This window comes from Rhinoraja longicauda, chromosome 37 (assembly GCF_053455715.1).
Source record: "Rhinoraja longicauda isolate Sanriku21f chromosome 37, sRhiLon1.1, whole genome shotgun sequence".
NCBI classification, from domain to species: Eukaryota; Metazoa; Chordata; class Chondrichthyes; order Rajiformes; family Arhynchobatidae; genus Rhinoraja; species Rhinoraja longicauda.
The window spans coordinates 12410962-12437660 of NC_135989.1; the positions used below are offsets into that span (position 1 = coordinate 12410962).

Sequence of the window (26699 nt, forward strand, 5' to 3'; positions counted from 1 at the left end):
CTCCCCTACACCCCTCTCCCCCCCCTACACCCCTCTCCCCCCCCCCACACCCCTCTATCCCCCCCTACACCCCTCTCCCCATCTCTCTCCCCTCTCCCTGCCCCGTGTGTCTCACCGTTGAAGCGGCCATCATTTGTATCTGGCCATCGTTTGCTTACATCAGCATTTACTCAAAGTCTACAAACATAAAAGTCAAATAAATAACAGTCAACAAATAATAGTTGGAAAGCTGTATTTTAAAGGCAGATCTGAATTTTGATAAGCTCAGCATCAACTGGTTTAACTGTACAACGTGAATGTGTGAGTTCATAAGCTAACACTAAGATCACAAAGTCTGCTTCCAGCAATTCCATCTCTGTTTGGCTTTGCACATCTCCCTCCACACCAGTCTATCAGGTGATGAAATCCCCATCCCTGCCAGTCAACTAATCTGTCCCACTCCTGCCCAACTCCCCCCCCTCTAAGCTCACCCTCTGTAAACATAAGACCATTCAAAACTCTGCCGGTCAGACATTTTACCTCCATGTTCACTGACCTCTACTTGCCTCTTTAGTTTTGTTTATTATTGTACCGTGCACCGGGGTACAGAGAAAAGCATTTTTGTTGCGTGCTATTCAGTCAGCAGAAAGACACTACATGGTTTCAATCAAGCCGATCAGTGTACAGATTCAGGATAAAGGGAATAACGTTTATTGCTAGATAAAGTCCAGTAAAGTCCGATTAAAGATAGACTGATCGAAGGTATTTATTCACAAATGCTGGAGTAACAATAGACAATAGGTGCAGGAGTAGGCCATTCGGCCCTTCGAGCCAGCACCGCCATTCAATGTGATCATGGCTGATCATTCTCAATCAGTACCCCGTTCCTGCTTTCTCCCCATACCCCCTGACTCCGCTATCCTTAAGAGCTCTATCCAGCTCTCTCTTGAATGTATTCAGAGAATTGGCCTCCACTGCCCTCTGAGGCAGAGAATTCCACAGATTCACAACTCTCTGACTGGAAAAGTTTTTCCTCATCTCTGTTCTAAATGGCCTACCCCTTATTCTTAAACTGTGGCCCCTGGTTCTGGACTCCCCCAACATTGGGAACATGTTTCCTGCCTCTAATGTGTCCAACCCCTTAATAATCTTATACGTTTCGATAAGATCCCCTCTCATCCTTCTAAATTCCAGTGTATACAAGCCTAGTCGCTCCAGTCTTTCAACATATGACAGTCCCGCCATTCCGGGAATTAACCTAGTAAACCTACGCTGCTTCAGGTCTGAAGAAGGGTCTCGACCCGAAATGTCGCCCATTCCTTCTCTCCTGAGATGCTGCCTGATCTGCTGAGTTACTCCTCATTTTGTGAATAAATACCTTCGATTTGTACCAGCATCTGCAGTTATTTTCTTATAAAGATAGACTGATGGTCTCCAATGAGGTAGATGGCAGGTCAGGACTCGAGTTGTAGATAAGATGGTTCAGTTGCCTGATAACAGCTGGGGGAAAAACGGTCCCTGAATCTGGAGGTGTGCGATTTCACATTTCTGTACCTCTTACCTGATGGGAGAGGGGAGAAGAGGGAGCGACCGGGGTGAGATTGGTCCTTGATTAGTCTGGTGGCCGTGCCGAGGCAAGGTGAAGTGTAGATGGAGTTGATGGAAGGGAGGTTAGTTTGCATGCTGATCTGGGCTATGTTCACAATTTCCCCTCACCACTTCCAGCCCCCGTATCCCTCTGAATTCTCTGCCCCCCCTCGAATTCTGACCTCTAGCACGTCCCAAAGTTCACAAACCCATTGGACGGCTTTCCTTCAGCTCCTGAAGTTCTAAACTCTGGAATTCCCTTCCCAGCCTCCCCATCCCTGGATTCTACTTCCAAGGCTCTCCTTCAAATCTATTACCCCACTTTAATATCCATGAATGAATTATCAACCTTATCTAATGCATCCTCAAAACATTTAGGAACATGGTACAACACGATGTGGGGTTGAATCATCTAAGACACTCTTCCTGAGTAACAACTAAAGTTGAGTGAAGACCTTGCAGAAGCAACCTTTCTTAGATCCTGATGCAAAATGAACCCCAACTCATTTCTAACTCGTCATATTAAATACCAAGCAAGGATCAAAGACTGAACTTTGATAATCCAAAGCAAAATTTGCTTTCTGTTCATGTTCATAAGTTATAGGAGTAGAATTAGACCATTCGGCCCATCAAGTCTGTTCCATCATTCCATCATGGATGATCTATCTCTCCGATTCTCCTGCCTTCTCCCCATAACCCCTGGCACCAGTAATCTTTGACATTTTTAATAACTTGTTTATCAAAATATTGTTAAAAGAGAAATTACATTGAAACTGTCCACAAAAATAATATTTTTTCTCAAAATTACATCCCTTGAAACTTTTGCTTTCAAACTGGACATCACAATATACTTGACATTTTCTTAGTCCTCTATTGCTACTAGCTTGGTATAGAGAATTTAATTAGCTAGCAACAGTGTGATTCACCAGAAGGACCACTGTGGCTCCAGAAGGTAATGCCATCAAGGACATTTATAGTTGAGTAATTAATGTACCAAGAACTGTTTTGCTTTATAATAAAAAAATCTATTTACATCAAGGCATACTTCACAGCTCCAATATGTATTCAACTTAAGTTGGCCACAGAGTGGCTGAAAGTTTCAGAGATCGGAGTCCTAGCAGTCTTGGAGTGAGGGGAGGGTGATGTGTACAAAGACCATCTTGAAGGGGCTCAGATAGTTAAATAATATGTTGAAAAATGCAGTGGCAGCAAATGTGACAAGCTAGATCTCAAATTTAAAATGAGACCCAGAATTTTGAAGATCCAATCGATCCAATTAGGGGTGGCACAGTGGCGCAGCGGTAGAGTTGCTACCTTACAGCGGCAGAAACCCAGGTTCGATCCCGACTACGGGTGCTGTCTTGTCTGAGTCTGTACGTTCTCCCTGTGACCTGCGCGGGTTTTCTCCAGTTTACTCCCACACTCCAAAGACGTACAGGTTTGTCGGTTATTTGGCCTGGTAAAAATTGTGAATTGTCCCCAGTGTTAGAGCGCAGGGATCGCTGGTTGGCACGGACTCGGTGGGCCGAAGGGCCTGTTTCCACGCTGTATCTCTAAGCTAAACTAAATTAAACAATGGATTTGATGTGGGGATGGAGGACGTTCAACGAGAGTACAAACTTCCAGTGGTGTGACCTGTTCCTGGGGTGTGTATGTTATGGGACTCCCATTATGGTTAACCCTAAACTTGAACCCCATTCCCAAGTGGTGCCGGAGATTGGTGCATCTCTCTGCCACACACTCTGACACCAAGGAAGCTTGTCAACCTACTCAGTAATATAGGGTTGGCTTTATCCAAGGTTCAGCCCTCATAGGCAATGCAAACCTTTAAAGAGTGCAAAGATGTGGAAGAATTATGAGTGCACAGGAATTTTTGCTTTGAGATTTCACATGTCCTCTTGTACACAGGAGAGCAAACAGAGCTTCGGGGTTGAGGAAAGTTTTTATACAGCGCCGTTTTTGACTTGGCCATTCTCCACGATCTGATTCTCGGTGGTATCCAGTTGTGTTTTGGGAACGGGTGGGGGTGGAAGACTAGGGCTGCTTGGAGCCTGGGATGGGGTATCTTTCGGAGCACCGTGGCTGGAGGTTGCTGGGTGTTGGTTGACCCTCATCCCGCTGATGGCCTTCAGAAGATCTGCATGCTGCTGCTCCATCGAAAGGAGGCGATTTTCCTGCAATGAAGCACATCCTGCTAAGTTATGGCTCTTTGCTATTGAATCACAGGTCATTCCCAAAGAAGGCCATTCAGCCCTACAAGTCCATGCAGGTTGTAAAATAAGTAAATCTATCTCCCACACAAAATGGTGGGCGCGTATATCACCACACAAAATGGTGGATGTATAAATCTCCACACAAAATGGTGGGTCAATATATCACCACACAAAATGGTGGGTGCGTATATCACCACACAAAATGGTGGGTGCGTATATCACCACACAAAATGATGGGTCAATATATCACCACACAAAATGGTGGGTGCATATATCACCACACAAAATGGTGGGTACGTATATCACCACACAAAATGGTGGATGTATAAATCGCCACACAAAATGGTGGGTCAATATATCACCACACAAAATGGTGGGTGCATATATCACCACACAAAATGGTGGTTGCGTATATCACCACACAAAATGGTGGATGTATAAATCGCCACACAAAATGGTGGGTCAATATATCACCACACAAAATGGTGGGTGCATTTATCACCACACAAAATGGTGGGTGCGTATATCACCACACAAAATGGTGGGTGCATTTATCACCACACAAAATGGTGGGTACGTATATCACCACACAAAATGGTGGGTGTGTAAATTATTTAATTCCACAAATAAGGGTCAAATGGTTCTCCTCTGTACTCTGTCCATGGATCTATTTGCAAAATGCAAGCATGCGGCCCATTGACATATTACTTACCAAACACTCTATCTTCTTCTCATTCTGGGCAGTGATTTCTAACTTATCAGTGTCCTTTTTTCTTTCCTCTTCTATTGTGTCAAGCCTGGAGAGGCAGAAAAAAACATCTCAATGTGCGTTCAGGCTGTGCAGAAACCACTATGACACTGTCGAACAAGGTACTTACCCACAGTAAGATAGTGGAAGAGAAGTTCCAGTGTATTCAGAAGAACCGACTACTGAGGTGTTTTCATACCTCATTCACCCTTCCATATCTTTAGACTCTCTCTCCCCCCTGACTCTCAGTCTGAAGAAGGCACCCATTCCTTCTCTCCAGAGATGCTGCCTGACCCACTGAGTTACTCCAGCACTTTGTGTCCATCTTCAGTGTAAACCAGCATCTGCATTCCCTTCCTGTACAAACTACTTAGGGCATCTCTTTCACAACCCCAAACGCCCATGTTAACTGTTACCCTCTGAGCCAGACTTTCAATCCGAAGAAAGATGTGCGTACCAGCGCACTTTATAGCCAGTTAGACACTTTTGTGGGTGGTGAGTGCAGTAATGTAGGAAAGGCTATGCCCAATCTATGCACAGCAAGCTCCCACAAACAACAATATGAAATAGTCCAGAGGTTTGTCTGATTATTGAGGGATAAATATCAGTCATTTTTCTAGTGATAAACCTCCTATGATCGATTGGAACAGTGGGCTGAGTTCCCAATAACCTGGTTATCATTAGTTGTAGAGTCACAGACTGATGCAGCACACGATTTGCTTTTAGTTATGTGATGGTGTTTTAATGTTCTTTTAATTTACTGTAATTTACTTCCTGGATCAACGTGGCAAATTTTAAACAGGTTCAGTTGTGAGTCAAACACAAAGTGCTGGATTAACTCAGCGGGTCAGGCAGCATCGCTGGAGAACTTGGATAGGTGACGTTTCGGGTCGGCTTCTTCGGACTCTTATCTGTGTTCTCCAGAGATGTTGGCTGACCCGCTGAGTTACTCCAGCACTTTGTGTTTGACTCAACGTTCCAGCATCAGCAGTTCCTTGTCTCTCTAGTCCAGTTATAGACACACAGCGGGAGATGTTCCCAATGTTGGGGGAGTCCAGAACAAGGGGCCACAGTTTAAGAATAAGGGGTAGGCCATTTAGAACTGAGATGAGGAAAAACTTTTTCACTCAGAGAGTTGAGAATCTGTGGAATTCTCTGCCTCAGAGGGCAGTGGAGGCCAATTCTCTGAATGCATTCAAGAGAGAGCGAGATAGAGCTCTTAAGGATAACGGAGTCAGGGGGTATGGGGAGAAGGCAGGAACGGGGTACTGATTGAGAATGATCAGCCATGATCACATTGAATGGCGGTGCTGGCTCGAAGGGCCGAATGGCCTCCTCCTGCACCTATTCTATTGTCTATGGCAGCGCTTTTAACACAGCTTTTAATGGGTTTTAACCCAAACTGCCCTTCAAACAATGCTTTGGGACCTCTTGAAATAATGTTCCAACATGCATCTCTTTCAATAAAACACAAAGCGCTGGAAGAAGTCCAAAGGTGGCGCTGTGGTAGAGTTGCTGTCTTACAACACCAGAGACTCGGGTTCCACCCAGATCTTGCTTGCTGCTCTGTATGGAGTTTGTACGTTCTTCCCGGGACCACGTGGGTTTCTCCGGGTGCTCCGGTTTCCTCCCACACTCCAAAGACGTACAAGTTTGTAGCTTAATAGCTTTGGGTTTTTTAAAAATTGTAAATTGTCCATCTTGTGTGTAGGATAGTACTGGTTTAGGGGGTGATCGCTGATCAGTGTGGCCTCGGTGGGCCTGTTTCAATAGACAATAGGTGCAGGAGGAGGCCATTCGGCCCTTCGAGCCAGCACCGCCATTCAATGTGATCATGGCTGATCATTCTCAATCAGTACCCCGTTCCTGCCTTCTCCCCATACCCCCTGACTCCGCTATCCTTAAGAGCTCTATCTAGCTCTCTCTTGAATGCATTCAGAGAATTGGCCTCCACTGCCTTCTGAGGCAGAGAATTCCACAGATTCACAACTCTCTGACTGAAAAAGTTTTTCCTCATCTCAGTTCCAAATGGCCTACCCCTTATTCTTAAACTGTGGCCCCTTGTTCTGGACTCCCCCAACATTGGGAACATGTTTCCTGCCTCTAACGTGTCCAACCACTTAATAATCTTATACGTTTCGATAAGTTCTCCTCTCATCCTTCTAAATTCCAGTGTGTACAAGCCTAGTCGCTCCAGTCTTCAACATATGGCAGTCCCGCCATTCCGGGAATTAACCTAGTAAACCTACGCTGCACGCCCTCAATAGCAAGAATATCCTTCCTCTAATTTGGAGACCAAAACTGCACACAGTACTCCAGGTGCGGTCTCACTAGGGCTCTGTACCACTGCAGAAGGACCTCTTTGCTCCGCGTTTCCGTGCTGTATCTCTAAACTAAACTAAACTAAACTCCTGCTGTCAGGCAGAATCTGTGCAGGGAATAGACAGACGGCATTTCGGGTTGGGACCCTGCAGTGTGAAGGTCCAACTCAAAACGTCGTCTTCCCATTCCTCCACAGGTAGTTTCTGACCTGCTCAGTTCATTTTACAGTTTATTGTTGTTTTTCACTGTTGTTGTTGAGTTTAGTGCCTCGTGTACTGAGGTACAGTGAAAAGCTCTTATTGTGTGCTAACCAGTCAGCGGAAAGACATTACACGATTACAATCGAGTCATTTACAGTGTACAGATACCAGGCAAGGGAGTAACGTTTAGTGCAGGGTAAAGCCAGTCATGGGCAGATCTGAGAGGAGTTTAAGAAGATCATATCTAGCAAAATAACTGCAGATGCTGGTTCGAATCGAAGGTGGACACAAAATGCTGGAGTAACTCAGTGAGTCAGGCAGCATCTCGGGAGAGAAGGAATGGGTGACGTTTCGGGTTGAGACCTTTCTTCAGACTAATTCAGTCTGAAGAAGGGTCTCGACCCGAAACGTCACCCATTCCTTCTCTCCTGAGATGCTGTCTGACCCGCTGAGTTACTCCAGCATATTGTATCTACCTTAAGAAGATCATAGTTAACTTAAGAAATGTTCCTGTAGGAGTAGAGATTTAAGAGTGTGGAGAGATTGTAATATGTGACTGTAGAACTGCTTCTGTGGCTAGCACACACACAATCACCTGGGTTGGGCGCCATCTTGGAACGATCTGATTGGAATGTTTTCTCCAACACTTTGTGATTTGTTCAAGATTCCAGTCTACTTTCTCTGCATACATTTCATCTTTTGTTGAGCTAACAGCTTCATCATCTCAGTTGATTTTATTGAGGGATATTTTTTGTTCACTGACCTGCTTGTGAGATTTGTGATCAATTGGTCCTTTTTCTCCAGTTCCTTTCTCTGCGTCTCCTCACTTTCTTGAAGCGTTTGCTCGAGGTGTTTACTCATGTGGTTTCCGAGCTCCTTCAGGTCCTGGGCGATTGTCCCCACGGTTGTCTGCAAACTGGTGATGTCTTGCTCGTACTGTGGGAGGGTGGTGGGGAAAACAAAAGAGATGATATTTATTCCCTCAACTGAAACACTTTGTTTTTTCACAGCTGGTGAGAACATAGAACTCAGAACATAAAACTCAAGTGCACAGGAACAGCCCTTTGGCTCACAATGTGTGTGCCAAACATAATCTCATGACCAACTCTTATCTGCCTGCACACGATCCCTCCATTTACCTTCTCGAAGGGTTTGCTGCCTTGACTTTCAGACTCGGTATGCGAGGACCATTTCTCGATTCCAGAGTTACGCTCCCAGGGTACCTGGGACTTTCTGAACGATTCGACCGGCATTAGACGAGGTCGATGGGTCTGTCACAGAAAGAAGAGAGTTAGAGCAACCGGGATATGGAATGAGGAGAATTATAGTGTAAGAAAATAACTGCAGATGCTGGTACAAATCGAAGGTATTTATTCACAAAATGCTGGGGTAACTTAGCAGGTCAGGCAGCATCTCAGGAGAGAAGGAATGGGTGACGTTTCGGGTCGAGACCCTTCTTCAGTCTGATGAAGGGTCTCGACCCAAAACGTCACCCATTCCTTCTCTCCTGAGATGCTGCCTGACCTGCTGAGTTACCCCAGCATTTTGTGAATAAATACCTTCGAGGAGAATTATAGAGTCACAGAGTGATACAGTGTGGAAACAGGACCTCCAGCCCAACTTGCCCACACCGGCCAACATGTCCCAGCTACACTAGTCCCACCTGCCCACATTTGGCCCACATCTCTCCAAACCTGTCCTATCCATGTACCTGTCTAACTGTTTCTTGAACGTTGGGAATAGTCCCAGCCTCAACTACCTCCTCTGGCAGCTCGTTCCATACGCCCACCACCCTCTGCGTGTGAAAAAATTACCCCTTCAGATTCCTATTATATCTTTTCAAGATTTCAAGATTTCAAGCTCAATTTATTGTCACATGTACCAATTAAGGTACAGTGAAATTTGAGCTACCATACAGCCATACTAAGTGAAAAGCAACAAGACACACAGCCACATAAAGTAAAATTTAACATAAACATCCACCACAGCAGATTCCACATTTTACAGTCGTGGATGTATGAAATAAGCTGCCAGAGGAGTTAGTTGAGGCAGGTAAGATCACAACGTTTAAGAAACATTGAGACAGGATAGGTGGATAGGATAGGTTTAGAGGGATACGGGTCAAATGCAGGCGGGTGAAATTAGTGTGGACAGACATATTGGTCAGTGTGGGCAAACTGGGCCGTTTCCACGCTCTGTGACTCTATAACTAAAAATCCAACTCTTTATTCTTTTTGGGCTCACACCTGTCTCTTCCTCCCTGGCCTTTGTCCAATAATCTGCCCATCAAATAACCCCCTGGCCTGTGCTCACCTGTTACAAGCCCTGCTCTGTCCTGCCCCTCCTCTCTGCCACCTTTCTTCTCTGCCCGCTTGCAATTAGTCTGGAGAAGGGTCCCGACGCAAAATGTCACCTATATATGATCTCCAGGGATATTGCCTGATCCACTGAGTTACTCCGCACGTTGGCGCAGCGGTAAAAAGAGTTGCTGCCTTACAGCGCCAGAGACCCAGGTTCGATCCTGACTACAGGTGCTGTCTGTACGGATTTTGTACGTTCTCCCTGTGACCTTGTGGGTTTTCTCTGGGTGCTCTGGTTTCCTCCCACACTCCAAAGATGTACAGGTTTGTAGGTTAATTGGGCTTCTGTAAATTGTATATTGTCCCTAGTGTGTAGGAACATGCTAGTATACAGGGTGACTACTGGTCAGGGTGGACTCGGTGGGCCAAAGGGCCTGTTTCCCCACTGTATCTCTCCAAAATCAATTGTGTCTTTTCTTAGGCAAGAACCTATCAATCTCCGTATTGGACATTACCCCATAACTTGGTATGCGTAAGAAGGAACTGCAGATGCTGGTTTACACCAAAGACACAAAGTGGTGGAGTAACCCAGCGGGTCAGATAGCATCTCTGGAGAGAAGGAATGGGCGACGTTTCTGAAGAAGAGTCTCGACCCGAAACGTCACCCATTCCTTCTCTCCAGACATGCTGCCGGTCCCGCTGAGTTACTCCAGCATTTTGTGTCTAGCTTCGGTGTAAACCAGCATACACATTCCTCCACAGCCCACTGAGGGCATCTCTTTCACAATCCCAAAACGCTCAGACCAACTGTTACCCTCTGAGCCAGACTTTCAATCCGAAGAAAGATGTGCGTACCAGCACTCTTTACGGCCAGTTAGACACTTTTGTGGGTGGTGAGTGCAGTAATGTAGGAAAGGCTATAGACAATAGACAATAGGTGCAGGAGGAGGCCATTCGGCCCTTCGAGCCTGTACCGCCATTCAATGTGATCATGGCTGATCATTCTCAATCAGTACCCCGTTCCTGCCTTCTCCCCATACCCCCTGACTCCGCTATCCTTAAGAGCTCTATCCAGCTCTCTCTTGAATGCATTCAAAGAATTGGCCTCCACTGCCTTCTGAGGCAGAGAATTCCACAGATTCACAACTCTCTGACTGAAAAAGTTTTTCCTCATCTCAGTTCTAAATGGCCTACCCCTTATTCTTAAACTGTGGCCCCTTGTTCTGGACTCCCCCAACATTGGGAACATGTTTCCTGCCTCTAATGTGTCCAACCCCTTAATAATCTTATACGTTTCGATAAGATCTCTTCTCATCCTTCTAAATTCCAGTGTATACAAGCCTAGTCGCTCCAGTCTTTCAACATATGACAGTCCCGCCATTCCGGGAATTAACCTAGTAAACCTACGCTGCACGCCCTCAATAGCAAGAATATCCTTCCTCAAATTTGGAGAACAAAACTGCACACAGTACTCCAGGTGCGGTCTCACTAGGGCCCTGTACAACTGTAGAAGGACCTCTTTGCTCCTATACTCAACTCCTCTTGTTACCCATTACCCAATGTAGGAAAGGCTATGCCCAATCTATGCACAGCAAGCTCCCACAAACAACAATATGAAATAGTCCAGAGGTTTGTCTGATTATTGAGGGATAAATATCAGCCATTTTTCTAGTGACAAACCTCCTGCGATTGTTTGGAACAGTGGGCTGAGTTCCCAATAACCTGGTTATCATTAGTTGTAGAGTCACAGACTATTTGCTGTAGAAAACAAGAGGAAATGTAGAAAACGCTACGGCCTTTTTTTCGCAGTGCAGGCTCCCACAAGCAACCATGTGATTGAGTCCACAGGTGCCTAACCCCATAGACAATAGACAATAGACAATAGGTGCAGGAGGAGGCCATTCGGCCCTTCGAGCCAGCACCGCCATTCAATGTGATCATGGCTGATCATTCTCAATCAGTACCCCGTTCCTGCCTTCTCCCCATACCCCCTGACTCCGCTATCCTTAAGAGCTCTATCTAGCTCTCTCTTGAATGCATTCAGAGAATTGGCCTCCACTGCCTTCTGAGGCAGAGAATTCCACAGATTCACAACTCTCTGACTGAAAAAGTTTTTCCTCATCTCAGTTCTACCCCTTATTCTTAAACTGTGGCCCCTTGTTCTGGACTCCCCCAACATTGGGAACATGTTTCCTGCCTCTAACATGTCCAACCCCTTAATAATCTTGTACGTTTCGATAAGATATCCCCATAACGTGCGCTGTGCTGCCAAGGCGTGGCCTGATCACCTGCATTTTCGGCTGCGGGCTGGCGTGCGATCGGGAGCGAGGTGACCTCAGCGAGTGGGTGCCAGAGTAGGGCATCTTGGTCAGGGTGCTGTAGGGCCGGTCTGGTAGGCTGGTGATGGTGTCTTGGTCGGCTTGCTCCCCCAGGCCTGGGCTGGGCTGCCAGACGTGCGGCTGGTGCGACACGCAGGGTCTCTTCCGTGCTGGCGCGCTCTGGGTGCGTTTAACCGTGGCCGCTCTGCTGTTGGGCAAACTGCTGTGGTGCTCGTCTACCACGGACCTCTGCAAGCTCAGCATCGACGCGCTGACCTGGTTTACGTCCTTGGGCGCCACGTACGTCGGCTTGTCCACACGACAGTAAGAGCTGAAGGAATACAGTGCATAGAACAGCAAAGAAAATCAACATGTCTACAATGGCTCGTACAAATCAACATGCCTGCAATGGCTCGTACAAATCAACATGCCTACAATGGCCCGTTCAAATCAACATGCCTGCAATGGCCCGTACAAATCAGCATGCCTGCAAAACTGTGTGCAGTTTTGGTCTCCAAATTTTAGGGAGGATATTCTTGCTATTGAGGGCGTGCAGCGTAGGTTTACTAGGTTAATTCCTGGAATGGCGGGACTGTCGTATGTTGAAAGACTGGAGCGACTAGGCTTGTATACACTGGAATTTAGAGGGATGAGAGGAGATCTTATCGATTATTAAGGGGTTGGACACGTTAGAGGCAGGAAACATGTTCCCAATGTTGGGGGAGTCCAGAACAAGGGGCCACAGTTCAAGAATAAGGGGTAGGCCATTTAGAACTGAGATGAGGAAAAACTTTTTCAGTCAGAGAGTTGTGAATCTGTGGAATTCTCTGCCTCAGAAGGCAGTGGAGGCCAATTCTCTGAATGCATTCAAGAGAGAGCTAGATAGAGCTTTTAAGGATAGCGGAGTCAGGGGGTATGGGGAGAAGGCAGGAACGGGGTAGCCATGATCACATTGAATGGCGGTGCTGGCTCGAAGGGCTGAATGGCCTCCTCCTGCACCTATTGTCTATTGTCTATTGTCAATGGCTCGTACAAATGTCTACAGATGCACCATAGAGTCGGGTGGCATCACAGCTTGGTTAGGGAACAGCTCTGTCTAAAACTGCAGGGAATCGCAGAGTGCTAGTCACCTGCAAAATGATGCCAAACTAGAGAATGCTTTTGTTCGTTTAGCTTAATTTATAGCTTATCTTAGCTTAGTTTATCTTAGCTCAGCTTAGTTTAACTTATCTAAACTTAGCCTAGCATAGCTTAACTTGGGTAGGCACATAAATGCTGGTGTAACTCAGCGGGTCAGGCAGCATCTCGGGAGAGAAGGAATGGGTGACGTTTCGGGTCGAGACCCTTAGTTTAAATTTCTCCAGCTTAAATTCCATTTGGAATATTTTGGAGGACCAAGAACCAAGAACCCCCCCTTCTTCGGACCTGAAACGTCACCCATTCCTTCTCGCCTGAGATGCTGCCTGTCCCGCTGAGTTACTCCAGCATTTTGTGTCTACCTTCGATTGTAACCAGCATCTGCAGTTTTTATTTCTACTCAGCTTAACATAGTTTAGTTTAGTTTAGAGATACGGCATAGAAACAGGCCCTTCGGCCCACCGAGTCCGCGCCGACCACCTGTTCACACTGGTCAAGTCAAGTCAAGTCAAGTCAAATTTATTTGTCACATACACATACTCGATGTGCAGTGAAATGAAAGTGGCAATGCCTGCGGGTTGTGCACAAAAAGAATTACAGTTACAGCATATAAATAAAGTTAATAAGTTACTAAACATAGCACAAAAAGTGTCGACAAAAATTTAGTCTCTGGGGTTATCAAAGTTGACAGTCCTGATGGCCTGTGGGAAGAAGCTCCGTCTCATCCTCTCCGTTTTCACAGCGTGACAGCGGAGGCGTTTGCCTGATCGTAGCATCTGGAACAGTCCGTTACTGGGGTGGCAGGGGTCCCTCATGATCTTGCTTGCTCTGGATCTGCACCTCCTGATGTATAGGTCCTGCAGGGGGACGAGTGTAGTTCCCATGGTGCGTTCTGCCGAACGCACTACTCTCTGCAGGGCCATCCTGTCCTGGGCAGAGCTGTTCTCAAACCAGACTGTAATGTTGCCGGACAGGATGCTCTCTACAGCCCCAGAGTAGAAGCAATGAAGGATCCTCAGCGACACTCTGAATTTCCTCAGTTGTCTAAGGTGGTAAAGGCGCTGCTTAGCCTTACCCACCAGTGCGGCAATGTGCGTTGCCCACGTCAGATCCTCTGCGATGCGGACTCCCAAATATTTGAAACTGCTCACCCTATCCACAATAGACCCATTTATCTCGAGTGGCGTGTACGTCCTTGGATGTTTAGCCCTTCTGAAGTCCACAATCAGCTCCTTTGTTTTAGTGACATTCAAGAGGAGGCTATTGTCCTGACACCAGAGTGCCAGATCAGCCACCTCCTCCCGGTAGGCCTTCTCATCGTTGTTGGAGATCCGGCCCACCACCACAGTGTCATCAGCAAACTTGATGATGGAGTTTGAGCTGAACCTGGCCCCACAGTCACGTGTGTACAGGGAGTACAGTAGGGGGCTAAGGACGCAGCCCTGGGGGGATCCTATGTTCAGGGTGAGGGAGCTAGATGTGTGTTCCCCCATCCTGACCACTTGGGGCCTGGCAGTGAGAAAGTCCAGGACCCAGGCACACAGAGGGGTGCTAAGCCCCAGTTCCAGCAGCTTCTCAACCAGTCTGCTGGGGACTATTGTGTTGAATGCTGAACTAAAGTCAATGAACAGCATCCTCACATAGCCCCCCTGGCTGTCCAGATGAGAGAGAGCGGTGTGTAGAACCTGGGAGACCGCATCATCCGTGGACCTGTTCGGACGGTATGCGAACTGTATATGCTATCCCATGGTTCTATGCTATCCCATGTTATCCTATGTTGTCATATTCCCATCCACTCCATACACACTAGGGTCAATTTACAGAGGGCCAATTAACATTTAACATTTAACAATTAACATTCTGTCTTAAAACTGTTACAATTTGTTTTGTTGGGTTGTTGTTGTTTAAATTAATACTGACTAGCTAATTAATTTATTGCATCGTATGGGAGGCGCATTCCCAATCTCGTTGTACCCCTGTACAATGACAATAAAGATATATTGTATTGTATTGTATTGTAACCCGCACGTCTTTCGAATGCAGGAGGAGAGTGGAGCACCCAAAGGAAAGCCACGCAGTCACAGGGAGAAAGTGCAAACTCCACACAGACAGCACCTGAGATCAGGATCGAACCTGGCATTGTAAGGCACCGTGCCGCCTATAAATGATCAACAGTGGTAAATCTTAACGCCTGAATATGTACACATTGATAATGTAACCAAATTGACTTCAACACCTTATAGACACCAACAGTTGACGCATCTTTGGAGCCAATATTATTTTTTTAATTAACAGTTGCAAATTAAATAGATCAGCAATGGTAGGGACTCGTGCCTGTACGTGATTAACCAGCTTGCCTTGACCATACCTGAGCTCCTGGTGTTGGATCAGCGGTGCATTTGGGTCCCCCATTGAGTGAGTGATGCCATTGAGGATGACAGGGAGAGGCTGCAGCTTGTTGAGTTCGATCTGCGGGTGTTGCAGGATGAGACGGTGTTGAAACGGGATCGCCCGAGCGTGCATTGAAAGGAGATGGCAAAAGGAGAACGTTAGCAAGATTAGGTGTACATGAGTAAGGAGGCAATCCTATGGTAATTGCTGCCTCACAGCGCCGGCGACCAAGGTTCCATCCCGACTACGGGCGCTGTCTGTACGGAGTTTGTACGTTCTCCCTCTGACCTGCGTGGGTTTTATCCGAGATCTTCGGTTTTCTCCCCCACTCCAAAGACGTGCGGGTTTATACGTTAACTGTCTATGGTAAAAGATTGTAAATAGTCCCTGGTGTGTCTAGGTTAGTGCCCCGGATGATCGCTGGTCAGTGCGGACTCGGTGGGCCAGAGGGCCTGTTTCCACACTGTATCTCTAAATTCTAAAGGTTAAAGGTGGAGAATCCCTAACACAAGTGACTCAAGTTTTATCCATATCTGGGATTTAAATTCATCACAAAAAGTTTGTCATACTCAGTTACGATAACACTATAAACATTTTCATTTTAAAATTTGAAAGCATATAGCATGGAAACGGGCCATTCAGCCCACCGAGTCCATGTTGACCATCAATCACCTGTTCACACTTGTTCCATGTTATCCCACTTTCTCATCCACTCCCTACACACTAAGGGGCAATTTACAAAGGGCAAATTGACCTCCAAACCCGCACGACCTTGGGATGTGGGAGGAAACCGGAGCAGTCAGAAGGAAACCCGGGAAATAGAATCATAGAAACATAGAAAATAGGTGCAGGAGGAGGCCATTGAGCCCTTCGAGCCAGCACCGCCATTCATTGTGATCATCCACAATCAGTAACCCGTGCCTGCCTTCTCCCCATATCCCTTGATTCCACTAGCCCCTAGAACTCTATCTAACTTTCTTTTAAATCCATCCAGTGAATTGGCCTCCACTGCCCTCTGTGGCAGAGAATTCCACAAATTCACAACTCTCTGGGTGAAAAAGTTTTTTCTCACCTCAGTTTTAAATGGTCTCCCCTTTATTCTTAGACTGTGTGGCCCCTGGTTCTGGACTCCCCCAACATTGGGAACATTTTTCCTGCATCTAGCTTGTCCAGTCCTTTTATAATTGTATATGTTTCTATAAGAATCACAGGGAGAACGTGCAGATCCACAGAGTAAGGAAGACATCAGTGGATTGTTATAATGTAAAGCTGGTCGAGTCACTCAGTGTCTCACAGTGCCAGAGACCCGGGTTCGATCTCCACACAAAACAACACAGGATTGAACCCGGGTCTCTGAGGCTGTGAGGCAGTGGCTTTACCAGCTCTGCATAATCACAATCCACTGATGTCTTCCTTACTCTGTCCAACACCTGTCCCTTTACTCCCCCCTCAACTCCATCCAAGGACCCAAACAGTCTTTCCAGGTGAGACAGAGGTTCACCTGCACCTCCTCCAACCTCATCTATTGCATCCGCTGCTCCAGATGCCAACTTATTTACATCGGCGAAACCAAGTGCAGGCTCGGCGATCGCTTCGCTCAACACCTGCGCTCGGTCCGCGTTGGCCAAACTGGTCTCCCGGTGGCTGAGCACTTCAACTCCCCCTCCCACTCCCAGTCATGGGCCTCCTCCATTGCCATAGTGAGGCCCACCGGAAATTGGAGGAACAGCACCTCATTTTTCGCCTGGGCAGCTTGCAGCCCAGCGGTATGAACATCGACTTCTCCAACTTTAGATAGTTCCTCTGTCCCTCTCTTCCCCTCCCCCTTCCCAGTTCTCCCTCTATCTTCCTGTCTCCACCTATATCCTTCCTTTGTCCCGCCCCCCTGACATCAGTCTGAAGAAGGGTCTCGACCCGAAACGTCACCCATTCCTTCTCTCCTGAGATGCTGCCTGACCTGCTGAGTTACCCCAGCATTTTGTGAATAAATACCTTCGATTTGTACCAGCATCTGCAGTTATTTTGTCTATAACTCTAGAGATAATGTTTTTTTAGAGATACAGCATGTGAACTGGCCCTAAAGCCCACCGGGTCCGCGCCGACCAGTGATCCCCGCACACTAACACTATCCTACACACACACACACACATACTAGGGACAATTTACAATTTTACCAACCCAATTAACCTACAAACCTGTACGTCTTTGGAGTGTGGGAGGAAACCGGAGCACCCGGAGAAAACCCGCACAGGTCACGGGGAGAACGTACAAACTCCGTACAGGCAGCACCCGTAGTCAGGATCGAACCCGTAAAGGGACATGTGGGGCGGGGGTAGCCTCGAGTAATCGGTCATGGTTGATGGGGAATAATAATAAAACAGAGGTCCACATGAGAGAACCGCACCTGGTCCAGCCGTGAGACAATGTCGCAGAGGAGGGAATGCAGGATGGAAAGTTCTAGACCGAGGTCGATGCAACCTTCAAACTCCGAGGTGTTCATGCTGGGCTCCGAATTGGAGATGCTCGTCAGGAACATTCTCATGTTTTCACAGTTTGAGGTCAGGAAGTCATCCATGAAGGTCATGTAGCCTTCCTTGTCTTCAAACCTGCGTGATGGACACAAACTGAAATCAGTAACCGCACAACACACTGGTCAACCTGAAGGTGAAGCACCTTCATCAACACACTGGTTAGACAATAGACAATAGGTGCAGGAGTAGGCCATTCGGCCAGCACCGCCATTCAATGTGATCATGGCTGATCATTCTCAATCAGTACCCCGTTCCTGCCTTCTCCCCATACCCCCTGACTCCGCTATCCTTAAGAGCTCTATCCAGCTCTCTCTTGAATGCATTCAGAGAATTGGCCTCCACTGCCTTCCATCTAGATGCAGCACAGAACGCCACAGGAGATCCTTCTTCCCTGTGGCTATCAAACGGTACAACTCTTCCCCCTTCTGTCATGGGGTAAACTGAAACTGACTCCCCCCCCCCTCCCACCCCCACCTCCCCAAATCTTTGCTCATCCCCAATCCTTTCCACTCGCCACTTTAATTTCATGTTTCATGTATCTGGTGTTTTATAACTGTTGGCAGACCAATTTCCCTCCTGGGATTCGATAATACTTTATTGTCAGATCGTCTAAATTTTTTCTTGCATTTCAGAATAAAGTTCTATTGCATCGTATCGTGTCATATCATATGTGTAGAAAGGAACTGCAGATGCTGGTTTACACCGAAAATAGACATATATGTGTGTGTGTGTGTGTGTGTGTGTGTGTGTGTGTGTGTGTGTGTGTACGTGTGTGTGTGTGTGTGTGTGTGTGTGTGTGTGTGTGTGTGTGTGTGCGTGCGAGTATATATGTATATATATATATATATATTTTTTTTAAATATATATATTATATATATATGTATATGTGTGTGTGTGTGCGCGCGTGTGTATATATGTATATATATATATATATATGAACATTGAAATTCTTACTTGCAGCAGCACAGCTGAATATGTAAACATAGTACACTAAACAATATGATAAACGAGAAATAAAACACACGAACGCATATATATATACGTGTGTGTGCATACATGTATGTGTGCGAGTATATATATATGCGTGTGTGCGTATACATATATATATATATATATATACGCATGTGTGTGTATACATGTATGTGTGCGAGTATATATATATATACGCTTGTGTGCGCATGCGTGTGTGTGTGTATATATATATATATGTTTGCGTGCGTGTGTGCATATATATATATGCGTATGTGTGTATACATGTATGTTTGCGAGTATATATATATGCATGTGTGTGCGTGCGTGTGTGCATATATATATATATATACACGTATGTGTGTATACATGTATGTGTGCGAGTATATATATATGCGTGTGTGCACGTGCGTGTGTGCATATATATATATAGATATATATATATGCACACACGCACGCGCACGCGCATTCAGCACAGCTGAATATGTAAATGTAGTACACTGTAAACAATATGATAAACGAGAAAAAACACACACGCGCATGTATGTATATATATATATACATGCGCGTGTGTGTTTTTTCTCGTTTATCATATTGTTTCCAGTGCACTATGTTTACATATTCAGCTGTGCTGCTGCAAGTAAGAATGTCATTGTTCTGTCTGGGACACATGACAATAAAACACTGTTGACTCTTGACAGGGGCTTGGACCTACGTGGTGAAGTTGGCCAGGTTCTGGATGACCTTGGCGATGAGTGTGAGAGTGCGGGCCGTGCTGTCGTTAGGGTACTCCTGGGTCAGGTTGAAGAGGCTGGGGGACATGATCGCCGGGCAGAGGAATCGCAGGAACAGCGAGGCGCATATCATGCGCTGGCCGATGTCCGTCTTCCCTCGGAGGATACACTCTCGCTGCCAGGCCGCAAATATCTGCCTCAGCTCATCGGGAAAGGCACTGAACACAAGACAAATGCACAACATACATTTAAATTACAATTAAAAGCACAAAGTGCTTGTGCTGTAACTCCAGGACAAGCACTCAACGAAGAAAACCAAGCCCAAAAGCAAAAGTATTATCTAACTATCTAACTATATAATAGAGGTTTAGGGTGGCCTCCTATAAGCTGTCCAGAACCATTGGAGACCACAAACACTTCTTGCTCTGTACAGGATATGGAGTGGGGCGGCACGGTGGCGCAGCGGTAGAGTTGCTGCCTTACAGCGCTTGCAGCGCCCGAGACCCAGGTTCGATCCCGACTACGGACTCTGTCTGTAGGGAGTTTGTACGTTCTCCCCGTGACCTGCGTGGGTTTTCTCCGAGATCTTCGGTTTCTCCCACATTAGAATTAAAGGACGTTCATTTTAGGAAGGAGGTGAGGACGAATTTCTTTAGTTAGAGTGCGCTGAATCTGTGGAATTATTTGCCACAGAACGCTGTGGAGGCCAAGTCAGGGGATATTTTTAAGGCAGAGATAGATAGATTTTTGATTAGTGTGGGTGTCAGAGGTTATGGGGAGAAGGCAGGAGAATGGGGTTAGGAGGGAAAGATAGATCAGCCGTGGTTGAATGGTGGAGTGGACTTGATGGGCCGAATGGCCTAATTCTACTCCTGTCACTTGTGACCTTATGACATTCCAAAGACGTACAGGTTTGTAGGGGTAATTTTTTTTAGATTTTTTTTAGATTTTAGATTTTTAGATACAGCACGGAAACAGGCCCTTCAGCCCACCGAGTCCATGCTGCCCAGCGATTCCCGCACATTAACACGATCCTACACACACTAGGGACAATTATTTTTACATTTTACCCAGTCAATTAACCTACATACCTGTACGTCTTTGGAGTGTGGGAGGAAACCGAAGATCTCGGAGAAAACCCACGCAGGTCACGGGGAGAACGTACAAACTCCGTACAGACGGCGCCCGTAGTCAGGATCGAACCTGAGTCTCAGGCGCTGCATTCGCTGTAAGGCAGCAACTCTACCGCTGCGCCACAATTGGCTTGATGTAAGTGTAAATTGTCCCGAGTGTATGTAAGTAGTGTGCTGGTTTGTTGGTTGGGTTCGCTGGTTCGGTTGGACTCAGTGGGCCGAAGGGCCTGTTTCTGTGCTGTATCTCTAAACTAAACTAATCTGCAGTTCCTGGTGTCTGCCATTTCTTTGAAGTGCCTGAGAGATTCTCAATGTAGTAAGTTGATGCAGGCAATAAAGAAGGACTGATATAATGTGCCAAGGATTGGAGTTAGATTACCTTTGATGATGAGGAGATACTGCGGTATAGACCTCAAAGAGTTAAAGACTTGGGAGTGTTCAATATTTACCCTGTCTGAACTGCAAGGCTGAGCTCCAGCCTAGAAATGTTAGCTAGCTGCATAGATGATCAAATTGCAGATAAGAGAATAGCGCGGCACGGTGGCGCAGCGGTAGAGTTGCTGCCTTACAGCACCAGAGACCCAAGTTCGATCCTGACTACAGGTGCTGTCTGTAGGGAGTTTGTACGTTCTCCCCGTGACCACGTGGGTTTTCTCTGGGTGCTCTGGTTTCCTCACACATTTCAAAAACCTACAAATTTGGAGGTTAATTGGCCTCGATAAAATTGTAAATTGACCCTAGTGCGTGTAGGATAGTATTGGTGTGCGGGGATCGCTGGTCGGCATAGACTCGGTGGGCCGAAGGGCCTGTTACCGCGCTGCATCTCTAAACTAAACTATAAACTAAACTATAAACTAAACTAAACAGCTCTAGTCTCCGACACTCTAGTCTGAAAACTATCGGCCTTCATCCCCCATTCATGGGCCATGGACTCCAGCAGAGGGAAACTAGGCACAAGGGCAAGGCTCCATGTGTGATAGACGGAGGTTGCCAGCGGCTCCTGAAGGTGGACGCCGAGAAAAAAGGGGGGCGCGTTAACTACGAGGGACTCGGTGTGGGGGGGGAGGGGGTCGTGACCGAGAACTAAGAGGGACACTGTGTGGGGGGGGGGGGGGTGGGGGTGACCAAGAACTAAGAGGGACCGTGTGTAGTGGGGTGACGAAGAAAACCCACGCACTAGGAGAAAACCCACGCAGGTCACGGGGAGAACGTACAAACTCCGTACAGACGGCGCCCATAGTCAGGATCGAACCTGAGTCTCAGGTGCTGCATTCGCTGTAAGGCAGCAACTTTACCGCTGCGCCACCGTGCTGTTATGCAGCAACTCTACCGCTGCACCACAGCGGCTTGATGTAAGTGTATGTTAGTCATGTGCTGGTTGGTTGGTTGGGTTCGCTGGTTCGGTTGGACTCAGTGGAAGTTGTTCACGGCACTCCAGTGTATGATCCAGCCTAGTGCGTCTCATGTCGGCACTGGATAGGACATCTTATTAGATCATATGTGTCGGAAGGAACTGCAGATGCTGGTTTAACCCTAAGCCTGTGCTTGCCTGGGCAATGGCTACTGTAAAATTTGTGGAATTCACCGCCACAGAGGGCCAATTCACTGGATGGATTTAAGAGAGAGTTGGATAGAGCTCTAGGGGCTAGTGGAATCAAAGGATGAGAGGGGATCTTATCGAAAAAGAATGAGAGGGGATCTTATCGAAACATATAAGATTATTAAGGGGTTGGACACGTTAGAGGCAGGAAACATGTTCCCAATGTTGGGGGAGTCCCGAACCAGGGGCCACAGTTTAAGAATAAGCGGTGGGCCATTTAGAACTGAGATGAGGAAAAACGTTTTCAGTCAGAGAGTTGTAAATCTGTGGAATTCTCTGCCTCAGAAGGCAGTGGAGGCCAATTCTCTGAATGCATTCAAGAGAGAGCTAGATAGAGCTCTTAAGGATAGCGGAGTCAGGGGGTATGGGGAGAAGGCAGAAACAGGGTACTGATTAAGAATGATCAGCCATGATCACATTGAATGGTGGTGCTGGCTCGAAGGGCCGAATGGCCTACTCCTGCACCTATTGTCTATTGTCTCTTGTCTATTGATATGGGGAGAAGGCAGGCACGGATTATGGATTGTGGACGATCAGCCATGATCACAATGAATGGCGGTGCTGGCTCGAAGGGCCGAATGGCCTCCTCCAGCACCTGGTTTGAAATCGAGGAGAAAGGAGTATTTATACATGTCCAGCCATGGCATATACAATATCGTGATGCAGAAGGTCAGACAAGAAAGTATTGAAATAATGGCTGACCAGAGGGCCTGAGTGGCTTACATCAGCTCGATATTTGTTGAAACAAGGAACTGCAGATGCTGGCTTACTGAGAAATGACACAAAGTGCTGGGGTAACTCAGCGGGTCAGGCAGCATCTCTGGAGAACATGGATAGGTGACGGTAGACACAAAATGCTGGGGTAACTCAGCGGGTCAGGCATCATCTCTGGGTAGAAGGAATGGGTGACGTTTCAGGTCTCCATTCCTTCTCTCCAGAGATGCTGCCTGTCCCGCCGAGTTTACTCCAGCATTTTGTGTCCACGTTCGATTTAAACCAGCATCTGCAGCTCTTTCATGCACATGGATGGGTGATGTTTCGGGTCGGGACCCTTCTTCAGACACTTTGGATATTTGTTTTTGCTCCCTTACCATTGGGAGTCCACGATTTGGTGAAATGCTTCTTCACAGCTCTCTCTCATATTCGACTGATTCTCCAAGACATCATTAGCCGGGCACTTGTTGGGATCCACTTCGTAGTTCTCCTCAGGGTTGTAGAGTCGTATTACAAAGTCTCCTGCAAATGAAATCGTGGGAGGTTACGGATCAGCCCATATCCCTCTAAACCTTTCCCATCCATGTATCTGCTCAAGTGTCGTTTAAATGTTGTTATAGTACCTGCCTCAACTACCTCCTCTGGCAGCTCGTTCCTTATCTCTTTAAGGCAGAGATAGATAGATTCTTGATTGGTACGGGTTTCAGAGAGAAACTGGTGGGAGAGTCCAGGACCAGAGGTCATAGCCTCAGAATTAAAGGGCGCTCTTTTAGAAAGGATGTGAGGAGAAACGTCTTTAGTCAGAGGGTAGTTAGTCTGTGGAACTCATTGCCACAGAAGGCTGTGGAGGCCGTCGGTGGATATTTTTAAGGCAGAGTCACAGATTAGTGCGGGTGTCAGTGGTTATGGGGAGAAGGCAGGAGAATGGGGTTAGGAGGGAGAGATAGATCAACCATGATTGAATGGCGAAGTAGATTCGATGGGCCGAATGGCCTAATTCTTCTCCTATCACTTATGAACATGAATATACCCACTACCCGCTGAGTGAAAAAGACTGGACTCAGAGAATCAAGGGTCTTGGGAGTGGTGGGGTGAAGTAGATTTGAGAATCTGGCTTCACTCAAGGTAGGATGAAGACAACATTCATGCCTAGGCAGATATGTGAAGGGAACATTCATGCCAGAAAAGTACCAGAAAAAGACCTTCTTCAATAAGACCACTGATTGTTGATATTCTCTTGCTGACTCCCCAACTATCAGTACGGAAAGTCACTCTGGACATCGAAACATAGAAAATAGGTGCAGGAGGAGGCCATTTGGCCCTTCGAGCCAGCACCGCCATTCATTGTGATCATGGCTGATCATCTACAATCAGTAACCCGTGCCTGCCTTCTCCCCATATCCCTTGATTCCGCTATCCCCTAGAGCTCTATCTAACTCTCTTTTAAATTCATCCAGTGAATTGGCCTCCACTGCCTTCTTATTTTAGAGAATTCCACAAATTCACACAACTCTCTGGGTGAAAAAGTTTCTTCTCACCTCAGTTTTAAATGGCCTCCCCTTTATTCTTAGACTGTGTCCCCTGGTTCTGGACTAGCTAAACAAGTACCATAGTTCCTGAAGCAGGTCTGAGGAGATGTATTCAGGTAGCCGGTAGTGATGCATTCAGCTCTGACAAACTCTCGTCTCTTCCCTACTTACAAGGTATCATTCCCCTCCAAGTCTCACATCACCCTACTTTACTTTAAACTTTAGACTTTAGAGATACAGCGTAGAAACAGGCACTTCGGCCCACCGAGTCTGTGCCAACCAGAGACCACCCTGTACACTAACACTATCCCACACACTAGGGACAATCAATTTTTTTTTACCGAAGCCAATTAACCTACAAACCTGTACGTCTCTGGAGTGTGGGAGGAAACCGGTGCACCTGGAGAAAACCCACGCGATCACAGGGAGAACGTACAAACTCCGTACCTATGTCATTAGTGTACAGGGGCGATCGCTGGGCGGTGCGGACTCGGTGGGCCGAAGGGCCTGTTTCCACGCTGTAACTCTAAAGTCTAAAGTAACGGAGTGGAGGAAGAACGTTTTCACCTCAGAGAGGTGTGAATCTGTGGAATTCTCTGCCTCAGAAGGCAGTGGAGGCCAATTCACTGGATGCTTTCAAGAGAGAGTTAGATAGAGCTCTGAAAGATAGCGGAGTCAAGGGATGTGGGGAGAAGGCAAGAATGGAATACTGATTGTGGATGATCAGCCATGATCACAGTGAATGGCGGTGCTGGCGTGAAGGGCCGAATGGCCTCCTCCTGCACCTATTGTCTATTGTCTATAGTCTAAATGCAGTTCTGTATCTGACCATTAGATGGTGGCTGTGAGCCATCTAGTGCCAGACTTGGTTCCCCATCTCAGTGCAATTATTTGGGGATGTGTCAGAAGCCAAGAACGTATTATTGTCACGTGTACCGAAACGGAACAATTAAATCCTCACTTACAGCAGGACAACAGATATGTAACAACAGTACTCTATATAACCCATCACAAACAACAACAAAATAGCTCAGCATATTAAAAAAACAGACAAATAAACAGACTGGAGTTTAGAAGGATGAGAGGGGATCTTATAGAGACGTATAAAATTGGTTTGTAGGTTAATTCACAAATTGCTGGAGTAACTCAGCGGGTCAGGCAGCATCTCGGGAGAGAAGGAATGGGTGACGTTTCGGGTCGAGACCCTTCTTCAGACTGATGTCGGGGGCGGGACAAAGGAAGGATATAGGTGGAGACAGGAAGATAGAGGGAGATCTGGGAAGGAGGAGGGGAAGGGAGGGACAGAGGAGCTATCTAAAGTTGGAGAAGTGGTTTGTAGGTTAATTGGCTTGGGTTTGTATACTTGGTATACAGTAAGTGTAAATTGTCCCCGGTGTGTGTGTAGGATCGTGTTAATATGCAGGGATCGCTGGTTGGTGCGGACTCGGTGGGCCGAAGGGCCTGTTTCCACGCTGTATCTCAAAACTAAACTAAACTACTTAAAGTCACAGTTATTCTTACCAAGAGTTTCCACCAGGTACTTCTGCCCCACCAGCTTCATGAATTCATCGATGGCTTTGGTGGTCAAGGTGTTTTCTCTGAAGATCACGGAGTGGTTCTCCTCACAGCGATGGACCTCCGCAATCCCTGACTCGATGAGGAAGTCCTACAGAGTCGCGGCAAAGGCAGCAGGGATGAACAGATGCTTAACACATTTGGCAGTGGCAACATTAATAGTCCATCTGTGGAATCCCCAATACCGGAGAGGTGACTCATCAAGCCATCCAAGGCAGAGATCAGTAGATATTTGGGCAGGAGAGACATCATTGGGGTTAGAGGACCCGTCAGGAATTTGTTGAGTCCAAGGTCAGATTGGGGCGGTCACGGTGGCGCAGCGGTAGAGTTGCTGCCTTGCAGCGAATGCAGCGCCGGAGAACCGGGTTCGATCCCGACTACAGGTGCTGTCTGTACGGAGTTTGTACGTTCTCCCCGTGAACCGCGTGGGTTTTCTCCGAGATCTTCGGTTTCCTCCCACACTCCAAAGACATGCAGGTTTGTAGGTTAATTGGCTTGGTAAATGTAAAAATTGTCCCTAATGGGTGTAGGACAGTGTTAATGTGCGGGGATCACTGGTCAGTGCGGACCCAGTGGGCCAAAGGGCTTTGTTCCGCCTGTATCTCTAAACTAAACTAAACATAAGATCCAACTGAATAGCAGAACAACTCGAGGGGCCAAATGGTCTATTCCAGGTCATAAAACACCTGTATTAGAACAAGTGATTACCTCACACAGTA

General features: G+C 46.8%; 1 protein-coding gene across 3 annotated transcripts in view; it reads right to left on the reverse strand.

The window, feature by feature from the left end:
* Window positions 1–378: 378 nt before the first annotated feature.
* Window positions 379–26699, reverse strand: part of LOC144610610 (ras GTPase-activating protein nGAP-like) — a 60636-nt gene continuing 34315 nt past the window's right edge. For all 3 annotated transcript variants that reach the window (XM_078429435.1, XM_078429436.1, XM_078429437.1), the window contains 10 exons: window positions 25927–26071; window positions 23254–23398; window positions 19411–19647; window positions 17600–17801; window positions 15173–15273; window positions 11638–11998; window positions 8189–8320; window positions 7813–7985; window positions 4492–4576; window positions 379–3740 (listed from right to left, as the gene is read on the reverse strand). In XM_078429435.1, the coding sequence (XP_078285561.1) occupies window positions 3510–3740; window positions 4492–4576; window positions 7813–7985; window positions 8189–8320; window positions 11638–11998; window positions 15173–15273; window positions 17600–17801; window positions 19411–19647; window positions 23254–23398; window positions 25927–26071 (1812 nt within the window). In that variant the 3' untranslated portion in view covers window positions 379–3509. The remainder of the gene's footprint in view (window positions 3741–4491; window positions 4577–7812; window positions 7986–8188; window positions 8321–11637; window positions 11999–15172; window positions 15274–17599; window positions 17802–19410; window positions 19648–23253; window positions 23399–25926; window positions 26072–26699) is intronic.